The 20,903-nt window shown below is 34.9% G+C and overlaps 1 protein-coding gene across 16 annotated transcripts in view; it reads right to left on the bottom strand.

Annotated features, from left to right (window-relative positions):
- The window catches only part of VPS54 (VPS54 subunit of GARP complex), a 195,152-nt gene that overhangs the window by 65,632 nt on the left and 108,617 nt on the right, over window positions 1-20,903 (bottom strand). For 15 of the 16 annotated variants that reach the window (XM_078444560.2, XM_078444555.2, XM_081795273.1 and 12 more), the window contains 10 exons: window positions 20,412-20,508; window positions 16,553-16,893; window positions 11,025-11,154; window positions 9,923-10,104; window positions 9,121-9,233; window positions 5,407-5,470; window positions 2,747-2,852; window positions 1,713-1,800; window positions 789-910; window positions 602-682 (listed from right to left, as the gene is read on the bottom strand). In XM_078444560.2, coding sequence (XP_078300686.1) covers window positions 602-682; window positions 789-910; window positions 1,713-1,800; window positions 2,747-2,852; window positions 5,407-5,470; window positions 9,121-9,233; window positions 9,923-10,104; window positions 11,025-11,154; window positions 16,553-16,893; window positions 20,412-20,508 — 1,324 coding nt within the window. Of the gene's footprint in view, window positions 1-601; window positions 683-788; window positions 911-1,712; window positions 1,801-2,388; window positions 2,490-2,746; window positions 2,853-5,406; window positions 5,471-9,120; window positions 9,234-9,922; window positions 10,105-11,024; window positions 11,155-16,552; window positions 16,894-20,411; window positions 20,509-20,903 lie in introns of those variants that run through there. The other variant, XR_013554660.2, reaches the window with a different exon arrangement.

Raw genomic sequence — 20,903 nt, 5'->3', positions numbered from 1 at the left:
CTGCTTTGTCGCTAAGACAGGTGTTAAGGAACTTAGGAAAAGAAAAGAGTGAAGGATAGAGCAAAAGTGACTAGGGCTGATTAAGTAACATTTTTCTGGAAATACTCTCCAGTGTAATACAGGATTCATTGGAAACCAATACTTCTTTTAATGATCTATTAGGAATGGGAAGCAAACAAGAAACGGATATTGAAATTGATTATCTATGAGGGAAATAATACAGCACCTCAGACTTTGCCATTTCAGTCTGGAAAATAAAGAATATACCTTCCCACAAATAACGTATTTACTTTTTTCTCTATTTTGAACTTTGTTCTCCCAATTCTATCTCTGGAAGGCTTTCAGACTAAAATCTAGTTTGAAGAAGCTACATATTTGTCAATGTAGCTAACATAAAATCACTTCTGTAGAGAGTTTCTATCATTCTTAAAATAATCTCCCTCCTGTCCCCTCCCAACCCCCTAGGAGATGACTATCCACTATTGGGCAATCTGAACAATTTATTGAGTTTTTCTAAACCCTGAGGAATCTGATTGGCTAGACAACTATGAAAAGGCACAATGCCTTTAAACATTGCCTAATAGTTTCCATAAATCATTACCTTGGATAACAGCTTGTCAAATAAGCTATCCATTATCGCTACAAGCTTAGCTGATATTTCAGCGATGTGGTCATGGTAGTCCTGTAATGAGACAGAATATTAAAGTCCCTGGAATACATCTAAAAAATATTTACCAATTAAGGAATTAAATTTATGAAACTTCAGTAGAAAATACAAGGAAAAGTACCTTAGTGATGTGATCAAAATGCCTAAGCATGCTATACTGCTTAGGCTGTAGTCGAGCTTCAAAATGAGCCCGGATAACAGGAATGTAGTGCACAATTAACTGCAAACAACGTGAAGATAGAGCTGAAGATCCAGGCAGTGGATACATCACGGAGAAACAAAAAAGAGAATTAGTTTACTTTAATTATATATCAAAATAAATTTTAAAATGTCAATTTCATACAGACCCCAGTTTATTTCATAAATGAAGAACACAGTGGCAGAAAGCAACATTATTTCACTTAAATAATTTGGTACTGAATAATGTAGTAAACATGCTGCTTTTCCCAAGGACCTCAAGTTGTTAGTATTACTGACATGAGGAAGCTAATGGGACAACGGATTCTCTTGTGACATTCAGATATCTTTCACCTCAAAGCACCTCATATACATTACATCTTAACATTTTCTATAGTGGTGCAACTTCCAAATAACTTATACTCGTTAGAGTGGAAATTCCTCATAACATTTCCCCAGAAGCCAATTTTTCAATCATGGTAATACATCGAACAGTGAAATAACTTTAGAGTCTTTAAATTAGAGTCATAAAAACATCAGGTGTACTAAAAACACAATGAGTATAGCAACATCATTGTAAAATCTCAACATGTGAATTAAAAACAAGAATCCAGGGGCGCCTGGGTGGCGCAGTCGGTTAAGCGTCCGACTTCAGCCAGGTCACGATCTCGCGGTCCGTGAGTTCGAGCCCCGCGTCAGGCTCTGGGCTGATGGCTCGGAGCCTGGAGCCTGTTTCCGATTCTGTGTCTCCCTCTCTCTCTCTGCCCCTCCCCCGTTCATGCTCTGTCTCTCTCTGTCCCAAAAATAAAAAAAAAAAAAAAAAAAAAAAAAAAAAAAAAAAAAAACGTTGAAAAACAAGAATCCATACCCAAATTTTTTGTAGTTATTGTTTTTAATCCAACAACTTGCAGTGCACCAGCTCCAAGAACTAACTGGCAACTTCTTGAATTGAAGTACTAACAAAGGAAGGAGAAAGAAAAAGCCCGACAATTTATTAAAAACTGTTCTGTATATGCTGGCAATGTGTTTATTTACAGTTCTAAAACTACATTCCTCTTTCCTCTCATTCAAGGACCAAATGAATTTTCTACTAGGAGCAACTAGGATCTATTTATGTAATGACAAAAAAGAGGCGAGGGGTGTTCCTAAATGATAATATTTATTGTCCGGTAGGAAAAAAGTAAAATTCTAAAAATAAATTGTTCAGAAATTCTTTAGTCTGCATTCATAAAACTAGCTCAGTTTCACTGAAACTAACATAACACTATATGTTAATTATACTTCAATTAAAAAAAAAACTAGCTCAGTTTCTGCATTCTTATCGGAGGGTCCTATTTTCAAAAGGGTAACAAAATCTTTCTGGACTAAAATAGGACAACTCAATTTGGGGGAAGAATTAACTGATTAGACATTTGAAAAGAAGCCTTTTCTTTATGCTAGCAGTTAAAAAAATCTGTTAAAATGAAATGGCTGAATAAGATTATCACCACATTTTCATTTTACATCAATGGTTCTGAAAGAATGATTTAAGAAAAATCTCTAACCTTAGTGAGATGAATTTTGTAAAGTTCAGTGAATTCCTTCCATGCACATTTGAAACCAGTCCAGGTTTTTTGACCTAAGTGGCCTCAGTCATGTTCAGCACCTAACGAACAAATCATCTCCTGTCTCCAATGTCATTAACAACTCTATGGGTATAATGAGGAATCACTAAATGCGAAGTGAGAAGGAAGTAGGTGGCCTTCTTCCAGTAACATGTTGTGATTCAACCACAATCAAATGTACAAAATTAATGTCTTAAAGAAAACTTAACCTTGAAATGTCTCAGAATTTGAAGATTAGTCATACTCTAATGAATTACTTCTTCCAACTATTTTTCCATCACAGTGAAATCATACACACCTTCAATAAATCTGACAGACGAGTAAGCATGTCAGTAGTAACAGATGGGATATTATCCACACACTGGCAATATTCAAGGATAATTCTTATCAACAGCAATACAGTTCTATAAGAAAAGAAAGATGACCCAACACGCAGTCAAAACAAGAGAGTTAAAAGGATTCAGCACATAAAAATCAATACTGATCTTGGTAACTGAAATTATGTGTTTTACATATAAGCACAGCAGAGAGGGATTGAGGTGAGGCAAGAGAGATTTCTAGGGTGCAAAATTAAGGAGGAACTCACTTTAAGGGTCACACAATTGCAGGGCCAGCACTTGCATGACACTGAGAATGAGTACTTCCTTAAGTTTTGTGCTTTGGCACATCACTCTCTTATGTCACATTCCTATTAAGTCTCTTCAATAAGGCAGATATCCCATTCCTTGGCCAATTCAGAAACACTGACAAAAGTCCTACCCAGGATTTCTGAATAATCATAATAATAGTAGGTACTCAATCCTAAGTGCTGAATTAATGACAGGCACCTAATCATGACTTTCTTAGTGAGATGAACAAGAAACTGTGGCTTCTAAGAACAATGGTATCTCCTAAGAAGTTTATCGGTAAGTCACAAAAGGTTTTCCAAAGATGAGAAAGTTACCAGCTCATTAGCTGGGCATGTCATAGATTAAAGAGAGACACTACTAGGAGCTTAAATAAGATTGAGGTTAAGGTAAATAGAGCCATTCATTATAGGACATCTAAGTTCAATGAGAAGCTTAGAAATGAGTGATCCATATAAAATAATGTTTTATGAAAGTCTGAAGGATACCAGGAAGTAGTGATTCAAGAAGGAGTCTAGCCTTTTTAACAGCTTAATTATTCTCCATATTATTCTCCATGCATATTTCTAGTATCTGCTTTACCGGGCAGGGGTTCACTATTTATCTTTTGTAGTCTTCTCTCAGAAGATAAAATATTTTCCCTTTAGCCAGGGAGTTAAATTTTGGGGAGCGGTCTCTTTGCCTAAAGAGCCAGAAAGCCAGAGGTGACCACTGCCATCAAGCAAGAATAACAAGATAATGGGTAATTAAGGAGAGAAATCATAATTAGATTGAAGGGATAAGATTATAAGGTTGAAAAAATCTTTGCCCTACTAGAAGCAGAAAAGAACTCCAGAGGAGGGAAAAAAAAGGAAGCTTTCATTCATGAAGGGTATAGTGTCAGATTTCTGGATAATACAGACTGAGAAAACGCATCAATTCAATACATACTTTTTGATTATTTATTGGGTACAAAGTAAAATATAAATGGTAAGACATCACCATCTTTAAGGAACTCAAAACTAACCAGGGAGATATATACATAAATAATTTTAATATACTGAGAAAAGTGCTATTTTAGAGGCACATGGAGTCTCAAGGAAAAGATCAATCATTCCTCCTGGAGGGGGTGTGTATTTCAGAAAAGATTTATACAGTGATAAGAAACAAAAGGGAAAAAGAATCTTGGTCTTGATCTTGGGAGCTAGACCTTGACTCTAATCCTGACTCCATTTGGGTCATTTTATATCAACCACTTAAACTTCTGAGGATCAATTCTCTTAACTGTAGAAAGGGAACAATAATCCCTGAAGTGTTTATTTCACAATGTGGTTGTAGAGATTAAACAAGATTGTTGCTATGAAAATACTTAAATTATGAAGTGCTATTAAAGAATATTAAGATATTATTTTAACTACCCATTTAAAAAATGGCATGTAGTACTAGACAAACAAAACTGGAATTTATATTTTCCTTAGTTAACTGGAATTTGAAACACTGTCATTGGTAAAAAAGACCTAATGACAAATGATAACAGAAATAAGTGATAACAACTATCAACTTATTAGGTGCTAGAACTATGCCAAATGCCTTATATGAGTTATATGTTTAATTCTGTAATAATTCTTAGTACTATTTTCACGTTTTGATTTACAGATAAGAGAACTGAGGCACACAGAGTAACCTGCCCAATGTCACAAAGAGTAAGAGAGCTTCTGGGATTCAAACCTAAACAATGTGACTCCAAAGCCTGCACAACTTCAATTATATGCTATAACACTAACAAAGCTTCAGAAAAAGAAGACAGAAAGAGCCTGAAATATTAATAACAGCATAAAGCCAGTATTCCACCCTTGGGTTGTATACCTCCACGTTTCTTATTATACGAAAAAATTTATCAACCCATTTCTTGTAAAGCCAGCAGTGTAGTCCCTAATAGATATAGAATACTACAAAATATAGAAAATGGAGAGGAATCCATAAAATATCCTTTAAATTACTTTTAAAATTTAAAACTGTTAATCTATGGGGCACGTGGGTGGCTCAGGTGGTTGAGCATCTAACTCTTGATTTTGGCTCAGGTCATGATCTCACAGTATCTAGATTCAAGCCTCACGTCAGGCTCTGTGCTGAGAGCGCAGAGCCTGCTTGGGATTCTCTGTCTCTCCCTCTCTCTGTCCCTCCCCGACTTACACACATTCTCTGTCTCAAAATAAGTAAATGAAAAAAAACATGTTAAAAAATTAATAAATAAGATTATTAATCTAAAATTTCCAATTCACATCAAGGGGGAACTAGAAGACCTATGTTTTAAATAACTGACTCAACTAATAAAGAAAAATGTGTCACTCACCCAACGACAGCATATTGTTGTCCCTCTACAATGAGAACTTCAGCTGGTTTTCTTTCTTCCGTAACTAGAGAGTAAAGCAAGTAACAAAGAGAGACACAGGAACAAGACTAAACAAATTATTAAAGTAAAAATTTAAACTAGGAAAAAAATGAAGAAGATAGTTCCAATTTAGGGCTGGTAGGGCTGGAAACTATCTTATATTCAAAAACAAATGTCTACTTCTTAGGAAGCAATTTGGCACGGAATAAAGTATATTGGGTTTGGAATCAGAGAAATATGGATTTGAGTTCCAGTACTGCCAATCATGGGATGCAAGAACTTGTGCCAATTAGTTAACTTCTTTCAGTGTCAACGTCTGTATCCATTAAACATGGATAACGGAATCTATCTTTCAGTGTTTTTGTTAACAACAGAGATCATGACTACAAACCGCCGATCCTAGGTCTGCCCTCTGGTAGATGATCAGTGAGTAAAAAAAAATAATATATTAGTTTGGAAAGGCAGAACTAGAATTTCAACTGGTTGTCTATGTTATAATTCTTAGATTATAAACTAATTCCTATACTCAATAGAGAGAGATAATTTTCAAGACTTCAGTCCAGAAATTATTTTCAGCATGTGGTATTTCTTACCGTTATAAAACAAAACTCAGCATGTTGAAGTGAAAAGTAGAGTAGACTGGATTATTGTTCTTAATCACCCAAATTATTTAGATTATCATGGGCCCATTATTATGCTTCCCCAAGCCTCAAGTCCCTTTGACTTGACATTAAATATCTACTTCCTCATTTCCTTCAAGGAAAGAAATTCAGTGTGACACAATTTCAAATTTCTAATCTGTACACCAGATTAAATTTTTGAAGATAGGGACTGTGTCTTAACCAATTCTCTACATTACAGAGAAAACGGCAGAGCACAGTAGTGAAAAGAAAGGGCCCTAAAGTCAGTCTGCCTGTATCTGGAACTCAGCTCTACCACTTCCTAGCTCTGTAACCTTAGGCAAGTTGCCTAATTTCTTTGCGCCTCACTTTCCATATTTGTTAACTATGAATACTAACAGTATCTAGTTCACGGGCCTATAAATAAGAACGCAATGTGCTGAGAACAAACTGTCTAGCCTTAGGTAAGCATTCAATTAATATTAATTGCTATCCATTAACCTTCATTTCCCCAATGCCTAGACAAGTAGCTAGTAACTCATTAATGAATGGTGGTCAATGAATGAATAATAACCAAGGATCCTTAACTTGGTAAGAACAAGTAAAATGGTGATGGACTTCTAATAGCATGTACTTTCTCACTCAGAGGAAAAAATAAAAGTCTAGGACAGAAATAGAGTTATAAAAGAAACCTCTTATCGTTAGTATCCTCCAAAGAGAAAGTGAAAATAAACAGTTCACTTTGGGGGTAAAAAAAAGACACATGGTTAATTCAATCACTCTATATCTATCATTTTAGTTCAAAAATTGTTATGCTCGCATGAGAATGGATTGTAAAACTTCGAGCTGTTCAGGACAAAAACCGTCATTGTCATCTAGCACAGCAACTCACAAAGTGGTAAGTCATCAAATATAGCTTGAAAGAATAAATGAGAGATAAATCTTATAATTTTAAATCGTGATTTAGAATAATCGGTGTTTTTCTTTCAATCTTTGCTACCTGAATACTTTTGCTTTGCTAATATCTTAAAATCAATTAAGATTATGACCGCCACCCAACACTGTTACCGACTAAAAAATGGTCACTAGGCAACAGAAATCTAGTTAATTCATTCAATTCTTGTCTCTGCTCTAAATGAACTACTCTATTTTACACCAGTCCTTAACCCCTCGTCTCCTGTCACAGTGTGAGAAGAGATAGCCTTTCTCCTCAACTCTGGATTTAATTCCAGAGGCCCTGCCTTACAATCACTCTGCGCCACTCTTCCACTCTTATCTTTAACATTCTTTCTCTTTCTGTTAAGCACAAAAATATAATTCAGCTTCTCCTACCTTAAAACTCTTCTCTCAACTCCCTGAGTAGATTAAAATAATAATCTAATTATTCTCCTAGGTTTCTAGTGCTACTTCATCATGCACTTGCCCTTCACAAACAAACCTGTCGAAAACGGAGGCTACATTTGTTTACAGGTCCTCACCTTTCAAATTATTTAGCACTGAACTACAGTCTGATTCTGTCACTCTACTGAATTACTAAAATTGCAAATGACCTCCTCCATGTCAAACTAGTGGTCACTGTCTGTATTTTACTCAGTCTTTCTCTTGTAGTGCAGTCACATTTGGTGCAAATGTGAAATACACAATTTAAAAATATTTCTATGTAAAAATATTAAAATTTCATGAAATGCATAAAATTTGAAAATGCATCTGCCTCCTCCATTTAAAATATTCAACAATTGGGGGGTGCCTGAGTGGCTCAGTCAGTTAAGCGTCTGACTTCAGCTCAGGTCATGATCTCGCAGTCTGTGGGTTCGAGCTGTCCCTTATCAGGCTCTGTGCTGACAGCTCAGAGCCCGGAGCCTGCTTTGGATTCTGTGTCTCCCTCTCTCTCTGCCCCTCCCCTGCTCGTGCTGTCTCTCCCTCTCTCAAAAATAAACAAACATTAAAAATATTCAACAACTGGGGAGCCTGGATGGCTCAGTCAGTAGAGCATGTAATCTTCATCTCAGGGTAGTAAATTCAAGCCCCATGTTGCGTATGGAATCTACTTAAAATTTTTTTTTAAATTAGAAAAAAAAATATTTGATAGTCTCACAATTTTAAATATGGTATTATAGGATAAGTTGTACTTAAGTTTACCTACATTATTATCACAGGACAGCTCTACTTTAACTGGCATACAAAAGTTTCTTCCAGCTATTGTATTTCTTTTAGATGAAACCCAACAGGCATTGATACCAATGAAAATTCTCTTCTTGAAACTCTAATTTTTTTACTTCTATGTTCTTCTGGATTTCTTCCTACTTCTCTGGCCTTTCCTTCTGAGTCTCCTGCATAGTTTTCTTTTTCTACGGTTTTTTACATTTTGGTTTTCTCTATCATATCACTACTGCATTAATTGTGATTGCTAATCCACATTTTTTTTTATTAGACTCAGCCCTTTTATTTTTATTTTTTAAGTAGGCTTCAGGCCCAGCAAAGAGCCTAATATGGGGCTTTAACTCACAACAACAAGATTAAGACCTGAGCTGAGATCAAGAATCAGATGCTTAACAGACTGAGCCACCCAGGTGCCCCTAGACTTAGTCCTTTGAAAGTAGAATTATAACTGTTATCTCGGTCTCAATATCTAACACAGAGTAGAAGCTTATTAGTATTCAGTGAATGAATACGTGTCTTTAAACAATACAGTACAGTGGTTAAGAACATAGCTATGAAATTATTATAAGGCAGGTTTCAAATCTCAGCTCATCATTTGTACAGAATTCTTTAACCCCTGGAAGCCTTATGCCTCCTTGCTGTTAAACAAGGTAACAATAGCATCTTCATCAAAGGTTGTTATGGGGATATACTAGAATAATACATGTAAAAGCACCTGGCCCAGGGTCTGGCATATGGTTAGCAATCAATAAATATCTGAAATTATTATTACAAATTATCATACATAACTTTTCCAGTCAATTGAGGCAGTGTCAATTAAAGAAATGTTAAGCATTCCTATAAAATGAATAAACAGTGTAAAACTGGAAGATAGCATGTGAAAGAATACACATACCCCCTGACTTTTTTTCAGGTAAAGCAATCTTTCCATCTGATATAGAATCAACAAGATCCTGAAATTCTGCAGGAACATCAGCTTGCTTCCAGCGCTCATTGTCTAAGAGGAGGCTATTCAAAGGGGGAGAAAAAAGGAAGATAAACTTTAACAATATTTCAACAAGGCACTTGGTTGACTCAGTCGAATGAGCATCCAACTCTTGATTTTAGCTCAGGTCATGATCTCACGTTTTGTGAGATTGAGCCCTGTGTCAGGCTCTGTGCTGATATTTCAACACGAACTTCTTTGGTTAAAAAGAAAAGAGTTGAGTGTGTATGTAAGACTTTTGTTCTCATATCTTTTAGTAATAATAAAGACACTATATGTATCTTAGTTAAATTCAAGTAGATCTCATGTAAACAAGGCATTGACTTTTAAACAGTAATGGCCACTAGCTGTTGTTAGTACTAAGATTTTTAAAATATATGTATACCTTAATAAACTGAAATCATTCATAATGAGTACTTTCAGAAAATATTTCTTTTTATATCTCTTAGCCTATCCAAGAAGAGTAATGAAACATAATTAACTTCACCACTGAGTGGGAAAAGAAAAGCCAATCTATTGAGGATCTTTGTGACAAGTAAATAAACATTCTAATTCCACTTTGGAAAGCTGAGAAATGGGATTTTAATTCCAGTCTGCCTTTAGTGGAAAATAAGTTTTTTAGGGGTTTTGGTTAACCAATCAATTAAATATAATCATGTTTTGTAAAGGAAAGGGAAAAAACTGAAAAGCAGAATGAACATGGTAATGATACCTCAGCTTAGTTTTTCTCTCTTCATGAAACCTGTTTACAAATTTATTAGCTTGGCTCTGAAGTGCTCCAAGTAATGACATGCTTTTTCTTCCACAGATGTGTTCAGTATCTAAAATGAATGTTTCCATTAATCTAGAAAGTGTTATGAATTCCGTGGAATTTAGCTTCTCAAGAAAACCATCCTAAATTTTAAAGATAACACAAAAATCATGACACAGAATTAGGAATAACATCAAATATGAACAAGGTATAAAACAAACTTAGTTTGATATGTTACTATTAATTATTTTAATAATATATATTAATTCATGAATATTATCTTAACATTATTTTTAATGAAATTTCTCAATACCCTAGTCCCAGAAATTCAACATTAAAAGCTTAAAATGTCCAAATTTTACTCTGATTCCTTTATAATACAGTAGCTCAAATGAATTCAGGTCATACTATAAAATTTTCACAATATTGGAATTCAACTAATTTTATTAACATATTGGCCAGTTATACACACATATATGGTGTGTGTGGATGTGTATATACACATATATATATACATATAAAATAGCATATTAACGTCAAATTAAGGTATCATATTTCAAAATTAAGTCTTTTAATAATTTTTTTCAAAGAATAATAAATTTTCCTATTTCTTTCATTTGGATTATTTTACATTTCAACATCTCCCTAATAGGCCATATCAGTACCATTAACTTTATTAAGTATTTAAAATATAATATGACAGGGCACCTAGGTGGCTCAGTTAACCATCCGACTCTTGATTTTTGGCTCAGATCATGATCTCACAGTCATGAGATCGAGTCCCACTATCAGGCTCTGCACTGGGAATGGAACCTGCTTAAGATTCTCTCTCCCTCTCCCTCCGTCCCTCCCCTGCTCATGCTTGTGCTCACTCTCTCTCTCTCTCTCAAAAAAAAAAAAAAAATATATATATATATATATATACATATATATGTATATATATATAAATAAATACATAATATGCATTATGGGGAACATAGGGACACAAGCAAGGATATGATTCTAGATCTTCAAAATAATTATACTATATATAAAATATCTAAAGCTTTATCAAACAATTAACCTTTGCTCTTGACATGAGAAACTTGACGGCTCGATCATGGCATATATCTGAGGCACTATACAATAACTCCTGGATATTATTTGCCAGTTTTTCTAGCTCTAAATCAGTTAATTTCATGTCTTCATTGACCCTGAAAATGATAAAGAAGAGATCAAGTCAGGGGAAATTGTGAGTACACTGTCTCCACAGGTAGCATATCAATAAAAAACAAAAAGCTATAAAATTTGCATTTGAGGAAGAATTCTGTAACGTATCAAATGCTTTTTTTGTGTGTGGTGAATCATTACTTAAATAAGCTTGGATAATACAAATATTTTACCCTAATCTTATATAGAAATAATTTTCTCTCTCTGCTGTAGCATGTTCCATACTTATTTCAGACTCCAAGTGGAAATTCTGCAAAAACTACAGCAAAAATAAAAAATTCTAGTTAGGTACAAGGTGGTAGCTTTGGCAGGCTGGACACAGGGTGCTTAAAATGACACACTGGAAGGAGGAAGAAGGAAGATTATTTCATGACAAATAGGCACTTTTTTTTTTTTACTTATAATTATGAATGATAGTTAATATTCAGTTCAACTGAACTAATATTTCCTGAGCACTGTACTAGAGAGGACACAACAGGTTGCTGTCCTCAAAGAACTGACAAACAGAAATATGTATAAGATGAACTGTATTTTTTTCCAGTTTTGAGAAGACTTCCTGTTTCTAAACATTTGTTTTTCTTGAGGCATGTATAAAGACCACTGATTCCATACCAACAATTCAATGCAGTGCTATTATGAACCAAGTTTAAGTGCCTTTGCATCATTTCTCTCCCTTTCAATAGAATTAAAATAATTTTCAAAGGTCTTACAAAGAGAATCTGATGTATGTTAATTTGAGGCAAACCACTACCCTAACTGGGTTAAGGTATTAAGGGAAGTTATTGCCTGCTATCCTTCAAAATTATAATATCATTAAATTTATTTACCGATGTTTTAAAGTAATAGAGGGAGGAACGCCTGGCTAAGTCAGTTAACATTTGACTCTTGATTTCAGCTCCGGTCATGATCTCATGGTTCATGAGACTGAAGCATGCCTTAGGCTCCACACTGACAGCAGCAGAACCTACTTAGGGTTCTCTCTCCCTGTCTCCCTCTGCTCCTCCCCAACTCATGCTCACTCTCTCTCACAATAAATAAAAAATAAAATTAAAATTAAAATTAAATAATAAAATAAAGGATTAATATTCTTACTCTCAGAAAAAGCAACTCATTTGGTTCTCACACTCCCAAGACAGGTAGATAAATATCTACTTTAAGGATGAGGACACTGAATCTTTGAAAGTTTAAATGACCTACCCAAGGTTACAGGTTAAAGGACTAGAACCTAGAATCAGTCTAATTCCGTTTCTAATCTGCTAAGCTTCCTCCACTCCAACATTTACTTCTATATAAATAGTCCAATGCTATTTCAATACCAACTCCCACAAAACTGTTTGCTTAAATTTTAAAGGTCAAATTTACAAGGCGCCTGGGTGGCTCAGTCGGTTGAGTGTCCGACTTGGGTTCAGGTCATGATCTCGCAGTTTGTGGGTTTCAGCCCCATGTGGGGCTCTGTGCTGACAGCTCAGAGCCTGAATCCTTCCTCAGATTCTGTGTTTCCTTCTCTCTCTGCTCCTCCCTGTTCACACTCTCTCTCTCTCAAAAATAAGTAAACATTAAAAAAAAATTTTTTTTAAATACAGTTCAAATTTACTACTGAAATAAAACTGTATTTTGTGAAGGATGTTTAAAATTTGCCCCCATGTAATAGAAAGATTAAGAACATGAAACTCTTGGCAATATGCTAGCAATTCACAAAGATTAAAAAAAACAGGGGTACCTGGGTGGCTCAGTCAGTTGAGCGTCTGACTTCGGCTCAGGTCACGATCTCATGGTTCGTGGGTTCGAGCTCCACGTCAGGCTCTGTGCTGACAGCTCAGAGCCTGAAGCCTGCTTGGGATTCTGTGTCTCCCTCTCTCTGCCCCTTCCTCACTCATGCTCTTTCTCTTTCTCTCTCAAAAGTAAATAAACATTAAAAAAAAATTTTTTTTAAAAACAAAAAATAGCAGATAAAAACAACTCTCATATCTTTTTTTCTTTTTTTAATTTTTTTTTTCAACGTTTTTTATTTATTTTTGGGACAGAGAGAGACAGAGCATGAATGGGGGAGGGGCAGAGAGAGAGGGAGACACAGAATCGGAAACAGGCTCCAGGCTCCGAGCCATCAGCCCAGAGCCTGACACGGGGCTCGAACTCACGGACCGCGAGATCGTGACCTGGCTGAAGTCGGACGCTTAACCGACTGCGCCACCCAGGCGCCCCCAACTCTTATATCTTTAAGTAGGGTGACCATCCAAAAAGATGGGAAGTTTGGTATTTTAAGAAAATCATTTAACTTAGTTATTTGTAATGTTGCTTTTTACAAAGAATTTTTTTTTAAGTCTATTTATTTAGAGAGAGAGAGAGAGAGACAGCAGGGAGGGAAGGACAGAGAGAGAAAAAGAGACAGAATCCCAAGCAGACTCCAAGCTGTCAAAGCACAGCCCAACACAGGGCTCAAACTCACCAACCATGAGATCATGACCTGAGCCAAATTCAAAAGTCAGATGCTTAACTGACTGAGCCACCCAGGTGCCCCTAAAAAGAATTTTAATTTTTTAAGTTTAATTGGATCTCTTTCACATTCACAGGAAAAAAAAAAAAAAAAACAAAAACTTTATAAAGATGATGTAGCATTTCTGCTTTTGGGTACATACAGAAAAGAACTAAAAGCAGGATCTCAAAGAGATTTGCATACCCACGTTCACAGTAGCACTATTCACAATAGCCAAAAGATGGAAGTAATCCAAAAGTACACCAACAGATGAATGGATAAAAACATGTGATGTATACATACAATGGAATATTACTTGGCCTTAAAAAGGAAGGAAATTCTCACACATACTACAACATGGATGAACTTTGAAGACAGTATACTAAGTGAATTGAGCCAATAACAAAAGGACAAATACTGTATAATTCCACTTATATGAAGTACCTAAAGTAGTTGAACTCACGAAGACCAAAAGTAGAAGGGTGGCTTCTAGGGGACAGGTAGAGGAAGAAATGGGGAGTTGTTGCTAAATGGGTATAGAGTTTTAGTTTTGCAAGATGAAAAAGGTCTTGGAGATTGGGTGCACAACAATATAAATATACTTACTACTACTGGACTGTGCATTTAGAAATGGTTAAGATGGTATATTTTGTTATGTGTTTTTCACCACAACTTAAAATAAATGTTTAAAAAAACCACAAAACTGTCTAATTCTTTCCATTATTTTTCTTTTCCCATTTCCTGCCTGGGAAATTATTTCTTCTTTTGTGCCCATATCTGCACTGCAGTTACCTTACAAAGGCTTGTGCTGAGACTACATAAAGAACTCCCATAAATCAGTAAGAAATGAACACAGCCAAGCAGAGAAGTGGGCAAAGAACTTGAATAGGCACTTCACAAAAGAGAACATCCAAATAGTCAATGAATATATGAAAAGTGATCTCTTACCAATGATCAGGGAAATAAAAAGTAAAACTAATATACCTGCAACATACCCACCACAATGGCTAACATGTAAAAGACTGACAACACCCAAGACTGAATGAAGATGTAGAAAAACAGGAACTCTTTCACATTGCTGATGGGACTATAAAAAAGTACAATCACTATGGGAAACTCTTATTAGCTAAACTGACCATTCATATACCTCAATCATTCTTAGGTATATATTATGCTTTTAACACGTATACAAAAGACACCTAGAAGAATGATGACAACAATCAAAATGGAAATAACACAAATTTCATTTACAGTAGAATACATAATGGTGTAGTCAGAAAGGGGAATACTGTACACAAATAAAATTACTGCTACATGCAACAACTTAGAAGAATAGCACAAATATAATTTTGAGGGAAAGAAATTTGAGACAAAAGAACATGATTCCATTTATGGTTCCATTTATATAGTTTAAAAACCAGAAAAACCAACAGTTTTTGTGGTTTTCCTTGGGAAAGAGTGAAAACACAGTTGCAAGGAAGGTTTCCAGAGAGCTGGTAATGTTCTATTTCTTAATTTGGGTGGTGATTACACCAGCGTACTCACTTTACAATCATGGAGGTGAACACGTACAATCGATATATTGGCCTATATGTGCATTATACTCCAAGTAAAAAGTTAAAACAAAAAATTAAGGAAGGTACCACCCTTTGTCCTTTCCATCCTGCTGCTAAAGATGCGGATTTGATGATAAAAGCTGAAGCAGCCTCTTCACAGATGAAAGCTGGAAAATGAGGACAGCAGAGCTGCCTTCTCCACTGTGGACCTCTCATCTCTGAACTGTTACATGACAGAAACAAAATTCTACGCTGTTTGAGCTATAGGATTTGTACACCCCTTGTAAGTTTTAGACTGCACCCTAACCAGTAAATGTGAAATGTTAGCCTGAACAGAGAAAAAATATTTTTATTAATATGTAGTTCAGGGTTTTCTTTTTGGTGAAGAGGAAGGTATTACAGTTGACTTTATGCTGTAACTGCAACCTACATAAACTTCTTGGCCATAGGCTGACTTGTGTAAAAATAAAAGTACATGCTGAGTTATTATTCTTAACAATAATTAAATCCATACTACGTTCTTGGGTCAGAAAGATTTTATTGGCCTTGTTTTGTTTTTTCCACACAAGAGATCATTGGGACAACTGGTGAACTGTGAATGGGATGTATGGATTGCAAGGTAATAATGTATCAATGTTTTCTTCATTATAATTGGTTAACTGTAGTTATTTAAGAGAGTATTCTTGTATTTTAGGAAATATACACTTAAGAATACGGAAATAATGGGACATCATGTCTGCAACCTTTTGCCAAATGATTCAGAAAAAAATATTATCATGAGAGATAAAGAAAGAAGAAGGGAGCAAGAAAGAGAAAAAGGAAGAAAGGGAGAAAGAAGGCAACGTGGTAAACTGTCAACAAATGACTTTTTCGTACAATTCTGGCAACTTTTCTGTAAATCTGAAATTATCTCAAAGTAAGTTTTAAAAAGTCATGTTTGAAAAAATGGTATGATCCGCTTGGAAATTCATGCCTTTGAAAAACTAAATCAAACAGATCTTCACTATATACAAAATACAAAGGCGTTATAGGAAAAGAAAGAAAAATAAACAAGGTAATGCTGACCTGATTTTCAGGACAAGTTCTGCCACTAGAGACTTTAAATAAGTCAAATAAATGCTCTGAAATAAGAGCATTTAATTAAATGGTTCCTTTCCAGCTTTAAAATTCTGTAATTTTCAATTACTTCCAATGCTCACCTCCTTACATTTTCAAAAAGATATGTGTTTCGTAAAATTAATTTATTTTTGTTAAATTAAATTCCAAGACCAAAGTTCATATGGTTTTTCAATAAATTGAAAAAATCAGTCTTACTCAAAATCATATAAAGTTGGCAGCAGTCAGCATACTCACATCATATCCACACCTCCTGGAGTAGCAGATGATGATGTCTGCTCTTTGCTGGATGAAGAATCAGTAGTACATTCTGGTTCGGATACCGAATCACTGCTGCAGGGCTCACTATTTGGAGATGCATTTCTTTGAGAGGTAGTGTCGATTGCTATAGGTGTTAATTCACTCTCATTGAATGCATCACTTATAAACAAGCCTTCATGGATTAAATAAGCCACTTCTGTGTCCAGTGAATTGTCTTTTGCAGCATTCTTCTGTTGTGAAATCTCTTCCAATTCCCTGGTCCTTCGGTTTTTGTCAAGAACTGAGAGAACAACGCTGTGAATGATATTTAACGTTGCCTATAAGAAAACAGGATATATTTTTTAAAGGATTTAAAATAACATGTATCTAAAGTCCCCAAAAGTGAATTCTGGATATGTACTTTTTAAAATCTTATAAATGAGTGTCAAGGTCATGCATGTCATAATTATACCAATCTTTTATCACAGTAAAGGTGACTTTGTGAAAAAGAACTACTCAAGAGAAATGGGTTCCCTAAAGCTTAAGAATGGAGTTCTGTATTTTCACTGATTTAAGTAGTAATCTCCTGAGAGTACATTGCATATATTCTAAGTATCTTAAATAGGTTACACTAAACATAACTTGCCTACCATATATCTAGTAAGGGGTTAAATAGCCACAATATACAAAGAACTCTTACAACTCAACAAAAAAATCTGATTAAAAAATGAGCAAAGAAAGTATTTCTCCAAAGAAGACATACTAATGGCCAATGAGCATATGAAAGGATGCTCAACATCACTAATCATTAGAAAAATACAAATCAAAACCAAAATGAGATCCCACCTCACACCCATTCAAATGGCTACTATCAAAAACAAAAACAAAAAACAAAACAAGAAAAACAAGTATTAGAATATGAAGAAACTGGAGCTTTTGTGTACTGGTAAATTAAATTATGAACTTCAAATAGTTTATTCTATAATGTGGTAAACACTAGTAAAAGCCAAAACAACCTTTTCTGATTATAAAAGTAATACCTCTCTTTGTAGAAATATTTAGGAAAAACAAAGAAATGAATAATGAATTTAAATTATACTGCCAAAAGATAACCACCAAAAAGACAAAATGTCTCTTTATTGTATGAAGATGAAGAGATAATAAATCTTTTTAACATAGCTGAGAACATACTATATAAATAGGCCTATACTGTCCCTTCACTTAATGTTATAATCTATGCATTTTCTTCAACATTAAAAATCCTCAGATGCATGATATTCCATGGTAATGAATATACCAGGCATAATTTACTTTACCCTTCCCTCTACTGTTAGACATCTGGGTTCTTTCCAATTTGCAGTTATTTGAAAATTCTCAATTAAAAATGAACAGCTTGTAATTAACATTATTTTTCAATGAAATCATACCCTTACAGAATCATAAACTTTTTTCAAAGAAAAAAGTACCATATTTATAGGTTATATATCATCTTCAAAGATGTTTTACAGAAGTATTAGCTTAAGGGGTCTAAATGTGAAAATGAGAAACTACAACTATGATAAATCACTGTTCCCATATTGTATATATATCAAATAAAGATTTGACTTAGTTTAACTGATAGAGAACCTAAAAGTGAAATAGCTATAAAAAAATTACTGGCAAAAGATATGAAAGCAACCCAAGTGTTCATTCATAGATGAATGGATAAAGATGTGGTATATATATACAACGGAACATTACTCAACCATAAAAAAAGAATGAAATCTTGCCATCTGCAACAACATGGAAGAATCTAGAGGGTATAATGCTAAATGAAGTAAGTCAGAGAAAGACAAATACCATACGATTTCATTCATATGTGGAATATAAAAAACAAAACAAACAGAGAAAAAAAGAGAAAAAAACAGACTCATACATATAGACAACTGGTGGTTGCCAAACAGGAGAGAGGTGGGAAGAAGGGTGAAATAGGTGAAGGGGATTAAGAGTACACTTATTGTAATGAGCACTGAGTAATTTATAGAACTGCTGAATCATTATATTATACACTGGAAACTAACAGAACAGTGTATTTTAATTTTTTAATATTTATTTATTTTTGAGAGAGAGAGAGAGAGCACTAGTGGGGAAAGGGCAGAAAAAGAGGGAGACAGAATCCAAAACAGGCTCCAGGCTCTGAGCTGTCAACACAGAGCCTGATGCAGGGCTTGAACTCACAAACTGTGACATCAATCATGACCTAAGCCAAAGTCGGACGCTTAACCAACTGAACCACCCAGGCGCCCCTAGAACACTGTATATTAATTATACTTAAATAAAAAAGAATACTGGCAAAAAGTTGGTCAATTCTACAATCTGCAGTGTAAGAGTTATATACATCCAGACATACAATAATAGAAGTATGTGTGATGAAGTCATGGCGGGAATATGAGAAAAAGTAAAAACATGGCTTAGTTATTTGAGCAATCCACATCTATAGGTTTGCTATCGTCACTACAAATGAGTGGGACCAACATTTTGGTAGGAGCCTAAAGTACAGTGAATCACATTTTTAAAAACTTTTCCCACTCAGAAAGGTTATACACATGACTTAGCATCACTCCAATGTTGATAAAGTCATGTCACAGATTAAGTACCAAAGTCCCCTGGGCCATTTAACAGAATACTAAGGAGATGCCAGGGATGTTAACTAGCACAGGTAACACAATACTGACATCTGATAATTCAAAGAATAGCAAATTTCACAAACTGTTACATTCAGTAATTCCTAAGCATTGTCTTATTAAAACACGGCTGTGACATGTTAATGATTCTAACTACAATGCATTAGTCTGTGACATCTCTTCTTCTGAAAAATGCTCTGTGGCATATGTTCTTTTCTTTATATTGACTGGTTTAAAATTAAGTGATTATACCAAAGAGACAGAATAATTAAATGTAAATGCATAATCCTTGATTGGACCTCAGATTAAAAAGTGAAATAAAAGCCTGCAATAAAGGCCATTAGTAGAGCAATTTAAATATGAATTATATGTTAAAAAATGCCATTGGGGCAGCTGGGTGGCTCAGTCGGTTAAGCCTCTGACTTTGGCTCAGGTCATGATCTCACAGTTCGTGAGTTCAAGCCCCACGTCGGGATCTGTGCTGACAGCTCAGAGCCTGGAGCCTGCTTCAGATTCTGTGTCTCCCTCTCTCTCTGCCCCCGCCCCTGCTCTCACACTGTCTCTCCCTCTCTCTCAAAAATAAATAAACATTAAAATTTTTTTTTAAAAATACCATTATATCAGGATTAAATATTTCTAGAAAACATTAGTGGTTTAGAACAGATTTTTGAGTGTTTCACATACTGTGCCTCTAGATAATCTAGAGCGATTCAAAAATCACAAAATCATAAGAGGAAGTATTATTTTTATAATATTTAATGCCAAGTAAGCACTATATTTTTTAATACAAAACTTATCCTAAATTACTGAGTATTAAAATACTCTGAAGCACTTCAAATCTTATTTGAAACCAAGGCTCTTTAGAGAAATTACAAAAACAGGGGTGCCTGGGTGGTCAGTCAGTTCAATGGCTCATTCTTGATTTTGGCTCAGGTCATGATACCACAGTTCGTGAGACTGAGCTCTGCATTGGGCTGTGTGCTGACAGCATGGAGCCTGCTTGGGATTCCCTCTCTCTCTCTCTCTCTCTCTCTCTGCCCCTTCCCCACCCCCTGTCAAAATAAACGAACAGTAAAAAAATTACAAAAAACAATGAAATTATGTTTTTCTAATCCGATTCTATATGTATATATCTAGAAAGTGGACTTAATTTTAGCGATATTCTGGATAAACTGAAAATCACATAAACTTACCTTAACTCTTTGTAGGAAAATTGTAAACTTAGAGAAAATGTCCTTCAGCAAATCAAACCACTGAGGAAAATTCAACATTCTCATCTGATCTGCAAGCCTAGAAAAAAAAAATTCAAAGAAAAAAATATTTGTCTTTGGGCACTTAGGAGTTTATTCTCAAAAGATACTTCTATATTTGCAATACAGGAATTTTTCTATTTGAGAAAATTTCCTAGGGAATAAAATTTAAAAGAAGTGACTCTCCAGGTCCATAGAGCTTTTAACAGAATACCAGTAACTTAATTTTTCCAACTACTAGTGATTCCTGCATTGTTACGGTTGCTTCAACTAATTCTGAAACAGAGTTTTCACTAGGTAATAGTGTAGAAATTAAAACCTCTCAATCCTTATTCTATGAATTTGGCCTGGAAAAATTTCACAGTGATTCATATTGCTATTCATATCTTGGGCTACTTAATAAATAGAGTTTAGGGGTGCCTGGGTGGCGCAGTT

The sequence above is a fragment of the Panthera onca genome, chromosome A3 (genome assembly GCF_046562875.1).
Source record: "Panthera onca isolate mPanOnc1 chromosome A3, mPanOnc1 haplotype 2, whole genome shotgun sequence".
In the NCBI taxonomy this organism is placed as follows: domain Eukaryota; kingdom Metazoa; phylum Chordata; class Mammalia; order Carnivora; family Felidae; genus Panthera; species Panthera onca.
Note: the sequence above shows the minus strand (reverse complement) of the source record. Positions and strands in the feature narration are given on the sequence as shown.